The 19,281-nt window shown below is 42.9% G+C and overlaps 1 protein-coding gene across 6 annotated transcripts in view; it reads left to right on the forward strand.

Moving 5' to 3' along the window:
- The window catches only part of VWA5B2 (von Willebrand factor A domain containing 5B2), a 250,334-nt gene that overhangs the window by 51,905 nt on the left and 179,148 nt on the right, over positions 1-19,281 (forward strand). For 4 of the 6 annotated variants that reach the window (XM_081007757.1, XM_081007755.1, XM_081007760.1 and 1 more), the window contains exons 3-6: positions 11,745-11,921; positions 12,352-12,513; positions 13,392-13,623; positions 15,484-15,638. In XM_081007757.1, the coding sequence (XP_080863883.1) occupies positions 11,783-11,921; positions 12,352-12,513; positions 13,392-13,623; positions 15,484-15,638 (688 nt within the window). In that variant the 5' untranslated portion in view covers positions 11,745-11,782. Of the gene's footprint in view, positions 1-4,113; positions 4,802-11,744; positions 11,922-12,351; positions 12,514-13,391; positions 13,624-15,483; positions 15,639-19,281 lie in introns of those variants that run through there. The other 2 variants (XM_081007758.1, XM_081007759.1) reach the window with 2 other exon arrangements.

Here is a 19,281-nt window from a genome sequence, read left to right on the forward strand (position 1 = left end):
CTCATGAGGAAGGTGTCTTTTCATGAGTAAGCAATCTCTGATACTTCTTCACTGCTAGCAGCTGTGGTTATATGTCCCTAAGGTATGCTTAGCCTGTACTAGAAACTGGGCTTTTAGTGTTGCTACACCAGTTCTCTGGAATCAATCCCTGCACTTTGATGTAAAGGGGCCTTGTGCTTCACTTTGTGTAAGGGGAAAGTGCAAGCCATTTCCCATCATGCCTCCATAAAATAAAAAGGGGATCCTTTGGTAGGTGTAATTGATGAGAGGGTACAACATTCTTCAAAAGTCACACAGGGAGCTGCCCAGGAATACATTGTAGGGTAAATACAGTGGTACCTCGGGTTACATACGCTTCAGGTTACAGACTCCGCTAACCCAGAAATAGTACCTTGGGTCACAAACTTTGCTTCAGGATGAGAACAGAAATTGTGTTCCGGCGGCACAGCGGCAGCAGGAGGCCCCATTAGCTAAAGTGGTGCTTCAGGTTAAGAACAGTTTCAGGTTAAGAACAGACCTCTGGAACGAATTAAGTACTTATCCCAAGGTACCACTATACAGGACTTTTACTTTTATCAGAATAAATTATCAGTTGAATTGGAATGGGGGTTGACTTCCGCAGGTTATTCTTTTTCCTGCTATAGCTCCAAGTAAATTCTAGTTATATCAGTGAATTTTACAACATAAATATTGTGAAACATATTATACTGTACCCATCAAGAAAGATATTTATATTTTCCAGTAATTATATAGTTATAAAACACCACCATTATGTAGTTACAGTAATAGCTGCTTAAATTGTTCAGAAATTGCTCCCTATTCTCTAACAATGACAGGCTCTGAACAAAAATGTATAAGTTGATATTGCAAGTGTGTTATCCTGAAATAACAGCCTTTTACTTCATCAAGCAAAAAATTGCAAAGGTTCCAGCCACACCTTTCTGAATAGTTCACCTTTGTGCAATTCAAATCAAAAAGATTTTGGTGTTAATTATTTATTCCCCGCCCCTTAAGTGCATGTGATGGCATTGACTACATTTCTAGGTATCCAAATAATAAATGTTCCAGATACTAAATAATAGTTGTTTCCTTCTTCATTCCTGACCAGGATTTACTAAGGGTAGATCCTTCAATGGAATTTTCTGAGTTCTTTGTTCTCCTTTGGTATAGAGTACCAGGTGGCAGTCACCAGGGCCATTATTATAAGCCAAATCTGAATCCTATGGGGAAAACCAGGACAAAGCTGGAATGTAAACATATAGTTAAAGGATGCAATCCTAAACACAGTTACTAGGGAATAAATCCCATTGGGAAATACCTCTGACTCAATATGCTTAAAAATATGCTGGACAAGTCTTTTCAGAGTCAGCACTAGGACTTTCTCCTGGCAGATAACAGCTGACACGGTACCAAGGAGTCAGGATAGGCAAACAGGAAGAAGGCTGGGATCTCAGAACAGGCAAATGGACAAGATAAGAATAAAGAATTTAGAGCTTGCTCAGAGAGGAAAAAACAACAGTTAATATGATTCACAAAGGAACTGTCCAGCCTGCAAGTGGTTTGTTCCTACTTCCTTTTGGAGGGACTTGTGGAAGGCTGAAGGAAACTAAAACAGGACTCAGTTTGGGTCATTTGGACTAACTTTGCTTCAGTTCAAGCAGGGCAGTTCTGCTGAGCAGTAAATTATATCCAGTTAGGAAAATCTCTTAGTTTAAGAAAATTGAAGAGTGCAAGAATAATACCTTAAAAAACAACAACAGTTGAAACATATCCTTGAAGCAGTTTTTAGATTTTGATACCATGGACTAAAACTCTCAGGCTGAAACTAAGTAAATTAAAGATGAAACAGCATGATGGGTGTGGAGAAAGGGGAGGTGCAGCTAATGTTCAGTGATGCATACCCCAAAGTCACTGTGGATAAGATTGCAGCCTCAGTAATTCCAGTGTAATTCCAGTTTTATTTCTTATTTTTCTAGCCTGTTGCAGCTGCACATTGCTGTTTTTAATATTTAATAATATTTATTTTGCATATTATTCAACATGCAACATTATATTAGTTAATATTTAATAATATTTATTTAATATTAAATAATATTTATTTTGCATATTACTGTGTCTTTTAGGATATGCACTGCCTCATGACTTTCATAAAGAGGTGGTATAGAAATGTAATAAATAAAGCCCTTCCAGTTACTGAAAGGGGAAAATAGAAATGCTTCTGTTGCATTACATGATCAATGGGTTAGTAGTAAGACTGTGAATAAATCAAAAGAGTGAAATCTTTCCATGTTTATTACATCAACCTCAAAGTATCCCTGCAGCGATACTGTGGTTCACACAGGCATATGTATTCACATGATTTATTTACACTTGATTGCAGGCAGCTAGAGTCAAATGGAACATGGTGGCTGCCATGGGTTTCTTTTAATGTGCCTGCCCTCTTCTCATATAAATGAGGAAGTTGTGGTATGCCTTACTTTAACAATAACAGGAGTATGTAGAATAGTGTGCTGGACTTTTACCCATTCCCATGCATTACTTCCCATCAGTCTGTTGTTTTAGACACTTTACACAGTTCCCAATACTGGAGCCAAGAAGTGAGAAAAGTGCCTGGAGTATTGAAGGTGAGGTACTGGTTGGGGTGAGGATTCGTGCTTAATCGACTTGGTCATGTACACAGAATAGAAGATGGCAGGATCCCCCAAGACGTGCTCAGCGGGTACTGGCTTCAGGACAAGACCTGTTGGCAGACCAACTCTGTGTTACAAATATGTCTACAAGCATGACATGAAGGCTGGCAACATTAACCCCGCCATGTGGGAATCCCTGGCAGACAATCACAGTTCCTGGAGACAGACAGTCAGTTTGTGTATCTTCAGCATGGACCATAGGAGGCATGACTGCCAGAAGGAATACAGAGAAGAAATGCCATGGTGCACCTGTAGCAGGAAAATCGGACCCCTTCATCTGCCCCACCTGCAATAAAATATATCTCTATTGTATTGGTCTATACCACCACAGCAGGCGCTGTAAGTCTCCAACAGTTTGACTTTATCCCTGATGGCACGCTCTTCCATTGTCTCCAGAGACAGATGAATGCCAACAAATATATGGGGTGCGTTATATGGGGTATAGGGACACGGGTGGCACTGTGGGTAAAACCTCAGTGCCTAGGACTTGCCGATCATATGGTCGGCGGTTTGAATCCCCGCGGTGGGGTGAGCTCCCGTCGTTCGGTCCCAGCTCCTGCCCACCTAGCAGTTCAAAAGCACCCCTAAGTGCAAGTAGATAAATAGGTACCACTTTATAGCGGGAAGGTAAACGGTATTTCCGTGCGCTGCGCTGGTGCTGGCTCGCCAGAGCAGCTTCGTCACGCTGGCCACGTGACCCGGAAGTGTCTGCGGACAGCGCTGGCTCCCGGCCTCTTAAGTGAGATGAGCACGCAACCCCAGAGTGGTCACGACTGGCCCATACGGGCAGGGGTACCTTTACCTTTATATGGGGTATGGGGGGGTGCGTTAATGATAACCCATCATGTCTGGTTTGGTCCCGAGTGTGTAAACTGTTTCCACTGAAAAACATTGTTTGAGGTGATGTAAAAGATCTCTCCACAGTGGGTCTCTCATGACCCAGGCCAGACTTTCTGTCCATCTAACCCAGTATTCTCTATTATAACTGGGCACATCCAGGGTGCACCCCAGAATTGTTTGTGTGCTACACTCAGTAAAGAATCTGTGGGCTTGCTTGGGAATTATAGCTTTTGAGAATTTGAAACTTTTCATGACATTTCTAGGCCTCATGGTTTTGGACAAACGTCTGAAAGTGTGTGTTGAAAGCACTGAAACAAGTCATTATCCCAGTGTGCCACAGCAGATACCACCTCCTTCTCTGTCTTCCACTACTCTAATCCTTGTGAAAACATTCTGTTAAAATCATATTCTTCTAGTAATGGTAAACAATGTATCCCATAGCAGGATTTGTGCTTCTTTGGTGCAAGAGATGGAGTTACTTTGTCCAAAATGAGAAATAGATAGATCAGGAGTAGGCAACCTAAGGCCCGGGGGCTGAATGCGGCCCAATCGCCTTCTCAGTCCGGCCCACATACAGTCCAGGAATCAGCATGTTTTTACATGAGTAGAATGTGTCCTTTTGTTTAAAATGCATCTCTGGGTTATTTGTGGGGCATAGGAATTCGTTCATTTTTTATTTTTATTTTCAAAATATAGTCCAGCCCATGGTCTGAGGGATGGTGGACTGGCCCACAGCTGGAAAAGGTTGCTGACCCCTGATATAGATGATTATAGACTATACCTAGTGTCCTTTCTCTAATAAAGTTGCCCCTCTTTCCTATCCGTTCATTACCTCTGACAGGCAGACTTTATAATCCAGAGAACAAGGCAAAGACAATGCTTGCAGAACTGGCTGTTTTCTCTCCTCAGTGCTGTCAGAGCAGTGCAGACAGCCTGGCCCTTTAATTAGGCCAGGCTTGGAGCTGCTTCGTTTCCTTGCATCTGGCTGGCACTGAGGAAGTAGAGATGTAGCCACTACGGCATTGAGGCAGCCAGTACTAGAGAGAGTCTGCAGCAGAGTGGGAGTGTGTATGTGTGAGTGAGCAACCGCACAGGGAATCTGACAGTTTCCCTCTCGAAAGGGAGAAGACAGAGACGGAGAGGTTGGAGAAACTAGGCTTCTGGTAACTCTGGATGCCAGGATCCCATCCAGAAATGTGCTGATTTTTCATCCATATTAATTCATCCCAAACCAAGCTGGTTAAAACAGCAGACGGTGTGTCATTCTCCAGGTAAGCCCTTAATGCTCAGTTGTGTGTTGGGTAACTTTATAGGGCAAGAAAAGAGTGGGAGATTGGGTGAGGCCGAGTAGCATTGGAGGCAGTGACTGTATGGGACCCTGGCTCTTTAGGGGGGGGGCAGGCACCCCTTGAGTATAAGATGTGCCCAGCCAATCCCTGAGCAAGGAATAACTTTAGCTTGCTACTGTTTCCCATATTTTCTCTTAAATAAACAAATGGACAAAATCTTTTGCTTTGTTATAAAGCAGATCTTGCTTATTTGTCTTGATGACCGAGAAACCCATATTGCAGGTATGTGACCCACATTTTGTGAATGTGAAAGGGAGCAAACAGAACATGGCACACCAAACCTTTCAGCTGTCTTGACTCCTGCTCCTGCTGCATCACTAACAGACCTGCACTTATGTATTGAACATGTATCATATTAATTATTTACTGTAACTTATCATGGTATATTAGCAAATGTTCCCAACCCTCTGTTGTTAAAAGTATTCACCTGGGGGCAAACAGGACTGGTTTAGTTTTAATTCTGCTCCACTGTTTTTGAAAAGAAGTAGGGGTAAGGAGTGCTGGAGGTCTCCCCCCCCCCCCCCACAAGCTATTGGATTGGAGGTTTCACTTGACTATAGGGGTTTTCCCAGTTTTGGGGACAACTGATATATTAGGCTGAATTTTTCATGTGATCAAATACATTGTAGTCTTAGTAAAGGGAACTCCCAGGTGAGCGTCTATCAAATTGCTCCAAGAAGGTGAGTGAAAGGAGTCTCTCCTTTATTTCATTCTCTGAACTTTTGTCTATTTTATTTAATATATTTCTTTTCAAGACAAAGAAGCCCGCTCTAGATGGTTTGCCATAAAAACAAAACGGTAAAAGTATAAAATACAATTGACCAAAACAGTAGCATACAGTAAAAACATTTTAATCAATGAAAAATTTGTCACAGAACAGCAGTTTACAAGATATTAACCAGCTTTCTCATAGCATCACAGCCCAGAGTGAGTTTGGGCATTTCATTAGGTTTGTGGGTTCTAGATCAAAATTTAAATTTCTTGTCTGCATGGCAAGACTAAGACTACTGTAGGCAGTGAACCCCAGCAGGAGGCTTCATCTTAATACCTATTATAATTATTTATGTCATTTGCACCAGTAATCTGTTTTCCCATTTTAGACCTCTTGTCCTGGACCGGAGAGAGGATCTCAAGAGTGCATGTTGGCATAACCTCAGAAGTTGTGGGAAGGGGTGTGACATGAGAGGGGGGTAGCTTAGTGTAATAAGGGCAGTCTCCGGACAGCTAGTGAAGTATCTCAGATAATCCTATTTAGAATAATGTCCTTATATTCCAGTTCTGAAAATACAACTCCATTCAGTTTGCTCTGTTGGCTCATTATTTCTGACTCTGCTCCAGCTTTCAGCTACCAGGAAGTTGGGTGAGAATGTTTGTCACATCTCTGTGAGCTTTTCACAACTTCTCCAGGTTTGCCTGCAGGTACTAACCTCTACTGTCCATGCTTCTGCTTTTGTCTTGTCTTGGGTAGGTGGTGGTTTATGAAAGTTTAAACATTTGCAGCAAAGAGAATGGTCTGAGCATGTCATGGTCCCTTTGAACTCCATGATTCTGTGTGTTAGGCTTCTGCAGCTAAGCAGAAGTAGATCTGGTTAGCAGTAGATGGGAAGCTGCCTGGTATCCTATGCATGCTGTGATCAGCTCCTTGGAGCAGAGATGGAGAACCTGTGGCATTTGCTGAACTACAATTCCCATCATCAATCAATCATTTTATTTGTAGGCCTCCTTTCCAAAGTTAGAAGCTCAAGGCGGCTTACAACATGAAAATTAATTACAACCACAACAAAGGCAGTCATAAACAATAAGTAAAACATCAAAAGGTATACAACCAAACTGAACAATTTCCACATAAATCTAAAGATGATCTAAAATAAAGACACAACAAACTAATATCAATAACAGCAACAACCCCTCCTCAACAAAACCCCCTAAACAATACACCCCAAAAGTCATCTTTGATCATTGGTCATGTTAGCTGGGGCTGATGGGAGTTGACATCTATAGGGCCACAGGTTCCCCACCACTTCCTTTTTAGGGAAGCCTTTAATGTTTAACAGACCACTGTACAGTGGTACCTTTGGTTATGTACCTAATTCGTTCCGGAGGTCCGTTCTTAACCTGAAACTGTTTTTAACCTGAAGCACCACTTTAGCTAATGGGGCCTCCTGCTGCTGCCATGGCGCCGGAGCACAATTTCTGTTCTCATCCTGAAGCAAAGTTCTTAACCCGAGGTATTATTTCTGGGTTAGCGGAGTCTGTAACCTGAAGCGTATGTAACCCAAGGTACCACTGTATTTTAATACTTTGTTGGAAGCCACCCAGAGTGGCTGGGGAAACCCAGCCAGATGGGCGGGGTATAAATAATAAATTCTTATTCTTATTATATTACTATTATTTGTTCACAAATACAGCCAGGTTTCTTACCTAACATATGTGTCAGTGCACTATAAAATGATTCAGAAATGTATGAAAACAAATAGCAGAAGCAGTAGATGAGATGAAAGAGCCAGTGTCACTCTTGGATAAGGCTCCACTAAACAATCATGATGTCTGTGTATGGCAGGCTGTGGGGCCACTACAACCGAGTCCTGTTCTGGGCACTGCTAGATCTTTTCGAATGAAGGTACCTGGTGTAACGCCTCTACAGAATATCTCAAAGATGAGGGGGACCTATTGTTTAAATAACAGATTTACTGTCAAAAACCTTTGCTATGGATCTCTTTTAGCTACTGCATACAGACAAAAAAGAGTCATTAAAAAGACCAAAGATTTTAAAGAGAACTGTACAGGTGATTATGTTCCCAACACAGGGCTTATCCACACTTACCTTTTGCTCTACTCTGGATCTTTCCCTACAAAAAACTGCTCTTTAATGCTGAATCAGTGTAAACAGTAATTTCGGTTTTCCACATATTACCATTTGCTCCAATTAAACTTAAGAGAGCAGGTTTTCACAGGGATAGCTCCAGAGAGAAAAAAGGGGGGAGGGGAGGTAGTCTGACATGGAGCTTTAAAGTGCGGACAGAGCCTAGAAAGAGCAGAGGAAGCTAAGTGCAGAAAAGCCCTTAGTTTAGTTGCAGCAATTCTTCTATATTGCTACAGCCATGCTATTCCGTTGTGGCAAACTCATACAAAAGATCCTGGATTCAATTCCAAGGATCCCCAAGCAATGTTGGGAATTGTGCCCTGCCTGAAATGCTTGAGAGACACTGTACAGTGGTACCTCAGGTTAAGTACTTAATTCGTTCGGGAGGTCCGTTCTTAACCTGAAACTGTTCTTAACCTGAAGCACCACTTTAGCTAATGGGGCCTCCTGCTGCCGCCACGCCGCTGCTGCGCGATTTCTGTTCTCATCTTGAAGCAAAGTTCTTAACCCGAGGTACTATTTCTGGGTTAACGGAGTCTGTAACCTGAAGTGTATGTAACCTGAAGCGTATGTAACCCAAGGTACTGCTGTATAATCAATAAACACACGAGACGTAACCGGCTGTGTTCTTAGATAAATAAGGTATACTGTTCATGTATCAAATCATAAATTTCAACCGAAGTAACTCATAAAGTTCAACAAACGAACAAAGCAGAAGACCCAGTGGATCAGATCATTCTCTAATCAGTTCATGCATAAGGTCCATCTGTGTAATAGTGTCTATTCCACCTGTCTGTTCATAAGGTCTAAACAATCCACATGAAAGGTTGTTGCTGTTCCACAGAATCCTTTCACAGAGTCTAAGACAAGGATTTCCAGAATATTGGCCTTGTTTCGCCATCATCAGTAGTTAAAGTTCATATGTGATATTACAGGACAGTGGCTCTTATGGCATAGTAGTAGCTGCTACTACTATGAAAGGATTCTGTGGAACTGCAACAACCTTTCATGTGGATTGTTTGGACCTTATGAACAGACAGGTGGAATAGACACTTACATGCATGGACCTTATGCATGAACTGATTAGAGAATGATCTGATCCACTGGGTCTTCTGCTTTGTTAGTTTGTGGAACTTTATATTGAAATTTATGATTTGATACATGAATAGTATACCTTATTTATCTAAGAACACAGCCAGTTATGTCTTGTGTGTTTATTGAGTATGCTTTACGTGACCATAGGCTAGTTTGTTGTTGTTTTTGAGAGACACTGTATACACAATTGGAGAAGGTGTCAGTTTTTAAGAATGGGACACTTATTTTCTACCCTGTTCACATGTACACACACACATGAACACACACAGCCACCACCCCTGGATACAATGGGAAGAGGATCTTTTGCTAGGGAGAAAGTAGCAGAAATCCAGGGTTGTTTGTTCTTATAATATTAATAAGATTGTAGGCTGCTGCATTCCCAGAAACTCAGAAAGGATTGTGGGGGGGGGGGGGGGAATCACAGGGTGCTAACCTGTGGATCTGTGTTTATTCATTACAGACTGCCTCACAGCTACCTGCATAAAACATAAAGACCAGATGGGTCTTGTTTACTTTGGTAAGATAAATATAAAGGTTACTGATGATTTAAAAGAAGAAAAAAGCAGGCAGTGAGCAATCATTGGTAAACATGAAGCTGCAGCCAATCAGTGTCATGGCAGACAGAAATAACACATGCATTGCGCATGAAACCATAAGGTCTTGAGAAGGCAAGGAGAGGCTTTGAGTCATGATCCATATTCCATGGCTTCCTGCGGATTCAAATGGTTTGATGTAGCTGGTGGTGAGCTCTGAGAATGAGTAGGCTCAGCCAAAACCTAGTGGTCAGTGGCAGTTCTCAGGGTTTGGGGAAATACGCACCCTGTCGTCAATCTCCTGTCTTATTACTGTTTTGATTGTTGTTGTTCTGGAGAGTACAGCAGCTAACCACTCTAACCATAACAGCAGCTTTAAGAAACCAGCAACTCCCTTCCACCCCCATCTGTTTCAACAGGTCACTGCTTACATTGCAAAGAGAAATGCAAGCACTGAATCGACACATGTTCAGGGTTGATTAGCTGCTTTGCATAGCACCTCTGTTTGTTTTTCCATGCCATCTTTTTCATGAGCAGCAGCTGGCCAGAACCTCTCCAGTGTAGCCAGTGCTGCATCTACAAGGTCACCTGGAAACAAAGGTTTATTTTCAGAATACGGATCATCTTCCAGTTTGCTTGAGCCCTCAGTGGGGCCCAGACTTTCCAACGGACCAATGAGAGAGGGCAGCATCTGCTCGCCCCATCCCATACTCCACCTACGGAGGTTACCTGGGTGACCAATTCACACATGTGGAAGGGAAAAGAGTAGAGAGTAGCTGGGATGTTAAAAGATACTTGCAATATTTGCCAGGGCATTAATTATTAACAACAATAAATTTGAGAGATCATGAAGTAGGGGAAAGTGGAAAACTCCAAGCAACGGGCAGCTTTCAAAGGCTGTGTACACACCATACATTTAAAGCACATGAGTCCTCTGAAAGACTCCTGGGAAGAGTAGTTTCTTAAGATTGCCAGGAATTGCATGTCCATGTGTGGTGAACTTCAGTTCCAAGGATACTTTGGTGGAGGCCATGTACTTTAAATGTGTGGTGTTTACACAGCTTATATCATGCAAGACTGCCTAGTTCTGATCATAGGTGTATAATCTTTGCCCATGTTTTCCTTGCAACTGTTTTTGAGCATAGATTTATGCAATGACTTACAGGCTAATACGTCACCCATCTTATGAGTCTTGTTTCCTTTTGTAAAACTGCTTCAAGGGGAGGTTTTTCCTTTGTATAAATTCTTTTATTTGAGGGGGAGGGATGTGCTTTGAATGGGCTTTGAAGGTGTAGTGCATACACAACCTTAAATTTCATCCACAAGAGTTCACACGTTGTTCCAAGTGCAGTTGTACCATTGATTTGTGTAACAGCACAATGTTATTCACAGGTTTTTTCAGTTCTTTTCCATGGAATTTGCCTTTTTTCTCAGCTGCTGCACACTAGGGTCTCATCCACACTTACCTTTTGCCCCACACTTTCAAGGTGAATGTCAGCACTTTCAAGCTCTCCACCCACCCCCCCACTACTTCCCCCAGGAAAACCCACTCTTTAATGCTGCATCAGAATAAACTGCATTTTGGGTTTTCTGCAGAATCCCATTTGCTCCAATTCAGCAGTAAAGAGTAGACTTGAGCAGGAAAATGCTGAGGGGATATAGATATAGATATAGATATCGGACACCCAGTTTTAAAGCATAGACCTGTGCCTAAAAACATGGCACAAAGGAAGTCTGAATGAGCCCTAGGGCAACATTATCATTGGACTATCCACTATGACCCCAAGGTCTCATTCCTAGTCAGTCACCACCAGTTCAAACGCCATGAGTGAAAATAAGATTTTTTTTGCCCCTCTATGCATCAGTTTACACCTGTTTACATTGAATTGCATTTGCCATTTTCCTGCCCACTCTCAGTTTGGAGAGGCCCTTTTGGAGCTCTTCACCTTTTATTTTAATGACCATGAGCAATTTTAATTAACAAACTTGGCCACCTGACTGCTCACTCCTAACTCTAGAGCATTTATGAATAAGTGAAAAAAACACAGGTCTCAATACCAGTCCTTGGGGGACTCCACTTTCTACATCTCTCCATAGAATTGTCCATTCATTTATACTCTCTGCTTCCTTCTACTTAACCAATTCTTGATCCACAAGAGAACCTCAGTGTCAGAGGACAGTGGTATTTCCCTGGGTTCTCAAGGATGGGTGAGGATCCAGGGTGGAGGCCCCTAGTCAGGAAGAACCAGCGAGCATGGATGACTTCTCCTGTGAGCTGCTGCTGCTAGAGAACTTCATCTCTGGAGGCTTTTGGAGCAGAGCCAGTGCAGGGCCTTCTCTATTGGCATGTCCTTGTCTTTTCTTATCTTCATAGCTGCAGTCGGTGGGGCTTTTTAGTTTCACCTGAAGATCATGCCAGGCTTGTACTGCCGGCCAGCCTGGACAGCCCTCCCTCTAAAAAGCTCTTGTGTGAAAGCCTGTGCCAATGGGTATTCCCTGGGAGTCACTGCCCACCTTACTTACATCAACTTGGAGGAAGAGCCTATAGAGGGTAAGAGCTTTTTGCAGCTACAGTGGTAGGTTATAACTGCACAGGTGGTAGATGCTGTTCTAGATCTATCAGGAATGTAGATGACTCTTGGCTCTTTCTGCTGCTTCAGATGCATGATTCCCCATTGACAGAGATGTTACATATGGTATAGGTGTAAGTCCTATAAATATCTGAAGAGCAGAGAGGACAATTTTCTTCTCTGTTGAAGCACTGGGTAGATTGGAGAGCTTCCACCTTGCCCAGCGCTGTGATGGGAAGAAAATACCACCCCTCACTCCTCTGCTGATCTGCACGGTTCAGCTGAAGAGGGATGGGGGGTTGTGCATGTGTGTGTGTGTGTGTGTGTGAGAGAGAGAGAGAGAGAGAGAGATTTGTTTGGTTGCAAGAGGTGGACTGATTACCAATGGACAATCTGGCTTTCTATGCACAGGAGTCTTCATTTATCCCCTGGAGGAGTCAGAGGTGGTCTCAAGCTTTGAAGCTATAACAGGAAACAGAACCTCCACGTTCCAGATCCAGAACCGGCCCAGTGTGGAGGACTGCTGCATTGACTGTAATGCAAGCTGGAACCAGCCACTCTGCTGCACCAATGGTTGGTTGTGGTAACATCTCCTTGCAGTGCTCTGCCTCTGGCACTGCTGAAATGAATAGCAAGGTGGGACTTGAAGCAAAGACATCAATTCAGGACAGTTTCACATTTTGGGGGCTATGGAAGAGTTAGCCAAAGGTGATTTGTCTTCTGCTTTCATGCAATAAATAGTTCAGCTTTCCATCCCAAGAGCACTATTCCTAGGCTAGAACTCAAGGCAGGCTACAATGATCCATTAGAAAGCTGCTAAAAGGCATGAGCTATGAGTCATGCCCCAAATCTCAGCTCTGCTGTGAACACATCTAGTAACCACGATCTAGCACTAGTTGGTTTCGGTCAAGCCTTCTGTACTATTGGTCATCACTCCTTCTGTACTATACGGAATAATAATACTGGACTACCCAACAGGGTGTTTTTCTATAAGTCAAACAAATAATGCATATGAAGCCGCTCAGTAAATTTCCCACTGTTGAGCTGCTCATTAAATTAAATCCCAAGGGAATGCCTCGGCTGATGTGTGCAACAGTGGATGGGTTGAGTTTTCCATGAAGAGAACTAGGTAGCCACAGGTAAATCTGTGGCTTTTGACCTAACCGTTCTCACAGTTTGCCAATCGATACAGTGCCAAGAAACTTAAGTGAGATAATCATTAAGGGTATTTGGGGCTCCCCCACCTGCACTGAGGTGCTGCCATTCCAGTGGTAACTTTCAAATCAGAACAGGAAAGGAGGGCTGTGCAATGACTCCAGTCTTCACCTTGCTGTATGGGTAACTCAGTGAGAAGTGTGGCTCCAAGACAGTGATAAAGTAAAGACATTAGCTTCCCGCATGAGTGTGTAGGAGGCACCATCCTAGCTACCTCCTCTCTGCCTTCTGCCCAGGTCACTTGATCCTTGACGAAGACTTAGCACGTTCCACATTCATCATCAGCACAGGCCCTGTTGGGCCTTCGGAAACCTTGACTGTAGTCTTCAGCAGCAGTCGGGAACTGGCAACCCTGGCAAACGGCGCCCTACGTGTCCTCTTCCCCTCTGTGCTCACGCCCTTCGTTGTATCCATCCCCGAAAGTGAAAGTGAGGCGAGAGGCTTATGTGACGACAGGTTGGCCCTATGGTGATTTTCATGGCTTTCTCAGAGTCTATGCTATGCAAAGGGTAGGGACTGGAGGAGGTTACAGGGACCACTGACAGCTGGCAAGTGCAGGTCGCAGGAATCAGAGCTTTCCTGCTGACTCATATGGGTTCTCTAGCAAATGGGAGTGTGGCACAAATAATTGATAATGGGAGCCTGTGCCAATTAGAAACTGGCTGGGAGTCACATGACTCAGCAGCAGCAGCAGCATCCCTTTTATATCCAAGGTTAAGGTTATGAGTGCCTTTGCTTATTGAACCAAAATGACACCACTCACTCATAAGAGGGAATCATCAGCATGCCCAGAGGAAGCCCAAGTGGAAAGGAGGGATCCCTAAAACAGCCAAGGAAGGACTGAGAATGTTTTGTGGGCCCAGAATACTAACTAACATTGGATCAAAAAATGCAAACTGGATGGGAGGTGGAATAGAATGGAGTATGGTACAGGAGGGCACTCCACTGTGCAATATTTTGTTGAGGTCCCTCTTGTGTCCTTCAGTGGAGCATTGCACAAAGGCTGGATTGATGGTTTTAGAATAGCAACTTATGACCTTTTGCCACAGTGGGAGAATGGAAATTTAAATGTACAGGCTAGTGTTCAAGTCTAGCAGTCTTCTCTCAGAACCCCTTTACAAACTGATGTGTTGAAAACATAGCTTGGTTGCAACTGTGCAGAGTTCAGCATTGTGGGAGGAAAAATATGACTCCCTGTGACCCATGTGTGTGTCGGGTAAAGAACAAAAGAATCAGTTGGTTGCCTGGATTCAAAATGCAGGGCTAAACTCACTCTCCAGCAGGAGAGAGCCCCCAGTAGGAGCGTTTAAAGTCACAAACATTAAGCAGCACAGTAAAGTGTTAGGAATGTAGGCTCCTAAACCTTTTGCATATCCCATTTAGTCCACTTGCAAAGCTCTTCCTTCTTTCTACTCCTCTTGCAAGGAACAGGCCACACACTCCTAAGGAAGTTCAAAATGCTTTACTTACAGATTCAAAGAAAAAAAATAGAGAGAGATAGCTTCAAACATCTAAGCTTGAAGCAAAGCTTAAGACGCTTCTTCTTTGATCAGTTACATGGCGAGGAGAGAGAAGGAACAGGAAAAGAAGGCTTCACTTCCTCCCTCATCAGAGAAGAGGGGGTGTGACCTAACTGAGTCTAGGAAACACAGCTTTATTATCTTAACCTCCTCATACACCAACTAGCCCTGTGCTTGCTAGCTGTATTTGACTGCAATTTCCCACAAGAATATGGTAAAACTACTGTGCTTCCCATGTATATATATATATATATATATATATATATATATATATATATATATATTGTTTTCACCTCATCTGCACAGATCCAACTAAGCTATGATAGCAGCACACCAAATTCACACCTCAACCTATATAAACATAGCTGCCAAAAATAGGCCCCTCCCACTGAGGTGAAAGTTTCCGAAAACTTCCCTGATTCTGATTAGTTGCTCTTGTAAATATGCCCCCATGTGTTGGAACAGAGGTCCAGCCGTGGACTTTCTCCTGCAGAAAACAAAGTGTCTTTTTTTCCGCATCTGTCTGTCTCTTTTGGAAAATGTCTATATGGAGCTATGTGATTTTAAAATCTCCTGGGCAGATTGTCTTTAAAAATAAATAAGTTGTATTCCAAATTCACTTTAGGCTGTAGTTGCATTTCCCTGCCCGCAGGAGGCCTCTTTGAAGGTCTTGGGCTGTGTTGTGGTGATTAGCAAATGTATACCTTGCCCAAGAACTCCCACAATAAGGTCAACTGCCGTGCTGCCCTGATGCATGCCAGACAGCTCTAGTTTGTGACTTTTCTCTCTCTTCCCCCTTCTTCATCAGCTCTGCCAGTTGTTTTGGATCCACTACTCTGAAGAGTGAGCAGTCTTTCCTTGTGCCTCCCCAGGATACAGACATCTTCAGGGGTGAGGTTTACAATGCCTTTCCCTACGAGTTCAGCTTTGAGATGCTTGTTAAAGGACCCTGTTTGCTGGCAGGTATGATTTAGTATCCAATTTCAGTGTGTCTTGCATTTGCGGTCGCATGCACACCATTGCATTTAAAGCATACAATTTTAACAGCCACAGCTTCTCCCAAAAAATCATGGGGACTGTAGTTTGTTCATGGTGCTGACTTCACAGAGCTATAGTTCCCAAAGCCCGTAACTACATTTTTTGAGAATTCTCTATGACTTGGTTGTTGTTGTGTGTTGTTGTTTTTTTAAAAAAAAAACACCAAAATCCAAAGTGGTTTACAAAAAGAATAAAACAATGAAATTGAAATTATCAGCAAAAACAGTTAGAAACAACTATTTAAAAGATTCAAAGAATAATTTAAATTGATAAGTTTAAAACCAGATTAAAACACATATTAACACGCTACGTATCTAGATAGGCTTATTTCTTTATTTAATTTATACACTACTTGATTGTGAAAACAAAACAAAACCCCCAAAATGGTTTACAAAAAGATAAAACAATAAAATCAAGAAAAAATGCAATACTTTAAAACAGACAAAAAGTTAAAACACTAAAACAGTTTAAAATTCACATCAACTTTCTAAGTATTGATAGGATTGTCTAAACAAGAATGTTTTTAGCAGACGCTAAAAAGAGTACGCTGAAAGTGCCTGCTGGATCTCAATAGGCAGGGAGTTCCGAAGTGTATGTGCTGCCACACTAAACAAATGCGGAATGAATATTTTGTGGCACCTGTAGCAGTGCCAGTTCTACCAATCGAAGTGCTCAAGTGGGCACATGTGGGGTAAGGCAATCTCACATGTAAACTGGTCCCTAGCTGTTAAGGGCTTTATATTCTAACAGTAACACATTAAAGGGGCAGATGGAGCTCATCAACCTGGGAAGGTAGCCCATCTAAGAGAAGGAAAACTCTGATTCTAAACCTCCACTGCCTTGTGGGATATCTTTGGGAGAAGAAAGGGCTAAGGAGTAAACCCTACACAAATCCAGAGTGGAGTCCCTAAGATGGTTGGACACATCCTTACAACAACTCCTGCAGCCAAGCTGCTGCCAAACATATTGCTCTTCTTTCCTTTGGATCCAATCAATGAGACGGGGGTCTTGTCCTCTGGGCAGCCCAGGTCCTCCATACACACTGCCGAGGCTTGCACCCCAGGGAGGTCTCTTTGGTGCCACTAACGCAGCGGTTTGACTTCACCCCGGGAGGTGCTCTCTATTGTCCCTCGAGACAGATAGATGCCAGCAACAACACCCTGAACTTTGCCCGGTAGCTGATTGACAACCAATGCAGAGCTGTGAGCACAGGTATTCTATGATGCCAGGGTCTCATTCTGCACTAACTGCAGCTTCCAGATCAAGCCAAGGAAAGCCCCAAGTAAACCACATGGGGGATATATATATATATATATATATATATATATCACAAACACATGCAGAAATGTGGAGAACTGAACCTAAGATTGGAAAAGTGAGAATCTGATAGAAACCAAAATGCCAGCAGCGCAGATTCCTTCTGCCCACTCTACAGTCCGCTCTTGATCCAGAAGTAAGTGCAATGGCTGCAATGCCCTTTCATTCCTTCCATTATCCAGGACTATGGGAAATGCAGGTGATTCACTTTTGCTTTTGCTCCAGATAGATGGATAGATAGAGATAGATAGATGATAGATAGATAGATGATAGATAGATAGATAGATAGATAGATAGATAGATAGATAGATATAGATAGATGACAGATGATAGATAGATAGATAGATAGATAGATAGATAGATAGATGATAGATAGATGATATAGATAGATCTCATGATCTCAGAAGACTGAATGCTTGGGTTTCAAAGATGTCTTGCTCTAAGGAGGACTGTGGGGAAGTGACAATGAATGAAGCCATTCCAGAAGTGCTGTCTGGTTAGTGGCATCGTGAAGGATTTATGAAGCAGCCCCAGAAGAGGAGGTGGAATCTTTAGTTATAAAGGCGTCAGAAGAGCACTTCATAAATGCTTGTTCTGAACCTCTTTTAGGAATTGGTTAATCACTAAAATAATATATGCGCTACCGTGGTTAACAAAGCAGAGATTTTCACCACATGAATAAAGTCTCTGGTTTTTAAACCATCTATATTGCGCATGCTTTAGTGCTGAGTCTACACTCTTTTTCTCTCATGAAAAAATGATGGCTGTGGGAAGAAAGGAAGCAAGCGAAAGTGTGTGTCGTGGGGGGAGGGAGGGAGACGGAAGCAACTTCAGAGAGCCCTGGAGCATATGCTTGAGACAGACGAAGGAATTAATCCCATTAGGAGTTGGCTCAAGTCCCATGCCTCCGAGAAATGCTGCACTCGTGGCCTTGCTGGGCTTCAGTCTAGTAAAAATGTCTTTCGCTGCTGACGAATGACTTCATTGTGGTCTGTGCAGAAAGGTAAAAAAATGCGGGGGGGGGGGGAGTTGTGTACTGAAAAATTATCTAGCTCCATTTATGTGCAGATAAGCTGGCAGGTATGTACCTTAGTGTAAGCTATATAAAGGCTTATCCACACCTTCTTTTGCTTCCCCACCTCACAAGAAATCTGTTCTTTAGCGCTGAATCGGAACAAATGACAATCAGGTTTTCCCGCAGATTGCCATTTGTCCCGATCTACCACTAATTAGTGAATTTTCTGGGGGAAAGCAGCAGGTCAAAGGCAAAGTTGCTTAGACCCATGCCTAGAAAGCTCAGGTCAAGCAGAAAACTGCTTGTTGTTGTTTAGTCGTGTCCGACTCTTCGTGACCCCATGGACCAGAGCACGCCAGGCACTCCTGTCTTCCACTGCCTCCCACAGTTTGGTCAGACTCATGTTTGTGGCTTCAAGAACACTGTCCAACCATCTCGTCCTCTGTCGTCCCCTTCTCCTCGTGCCCTCCATCTTTCCCAACTTCAGGGTCTTTTCCAGGGAGTCTTCTCATGAGGTGGGCAAAGTATTGGAGCCTCAGCTTCACGATCTGTCCTTCCAGTGAGCACTCAGGGCTGATTTCCTTAAGAATGGATACGTTTGATCTTCTTGCAGTCCATGGGACTCTCAAGAGTCTCCTCCAGCACCATAATTCAAAAGAATCAATTCTTCGGCGATCAGCCTTCTTTATGGTCCAGCTCTCACTTCCATACATTAAACTGCTTAGACCTTTGCTTTCTAGGCACGGGACAAGCAGAAAGTGTGGGTGAGCCCTAACTATATATTCTTTTAAATAAGTCTGTGCACAATTAGTGTTGTGACCACAGTATTAAAACCTTTATACATTTTGGAACGGTTTGCCAAAGAGCGGTTTGAATTCTGTAAGAGCTGTAGATAAGAGAGGGCGAATTGGCGGGACCTTCAGGTCGGGAGTGAGAGTCCCTGGGCTGTGTGTTTCCTGTGTGGCTTTTAAAAACACACAATTCCAAACAAGTTTGTGCTGAGGAAAGGGCCTTTATCAGTTCTGCAGATTTACACATTTGCTTGCTTTTTTCTCATTCTTCTGCAACTCAGAGGGCACACCCTCAGCACTAGAAAATCTTACAGCCCTCTTCTGGCTCCTGAGTTACACTCAGTGTAAACTCAGTGCTTTGACTTTGCAGCCATAGGGACCAGCAATTTCTTCTTAGTGAAAACAGATTGTAAAGATGCTGAATACTGAAACTTCTTTTTAAACA

The sequence above is a fragment of the Podarcis pityusensis genome, assembly GCF_964106645.2.
Source record: "Podarcis pityusensis genome assembly, chromosome: 5".
In the NCBI taxonomy this organism is placed as follows: domain Eukaryota; kingdom Metazoa; phylum Chordata; class Lepidosauria; order Squamata; family Lacertidae; genus Podarcis; species Podarcis pityusensis.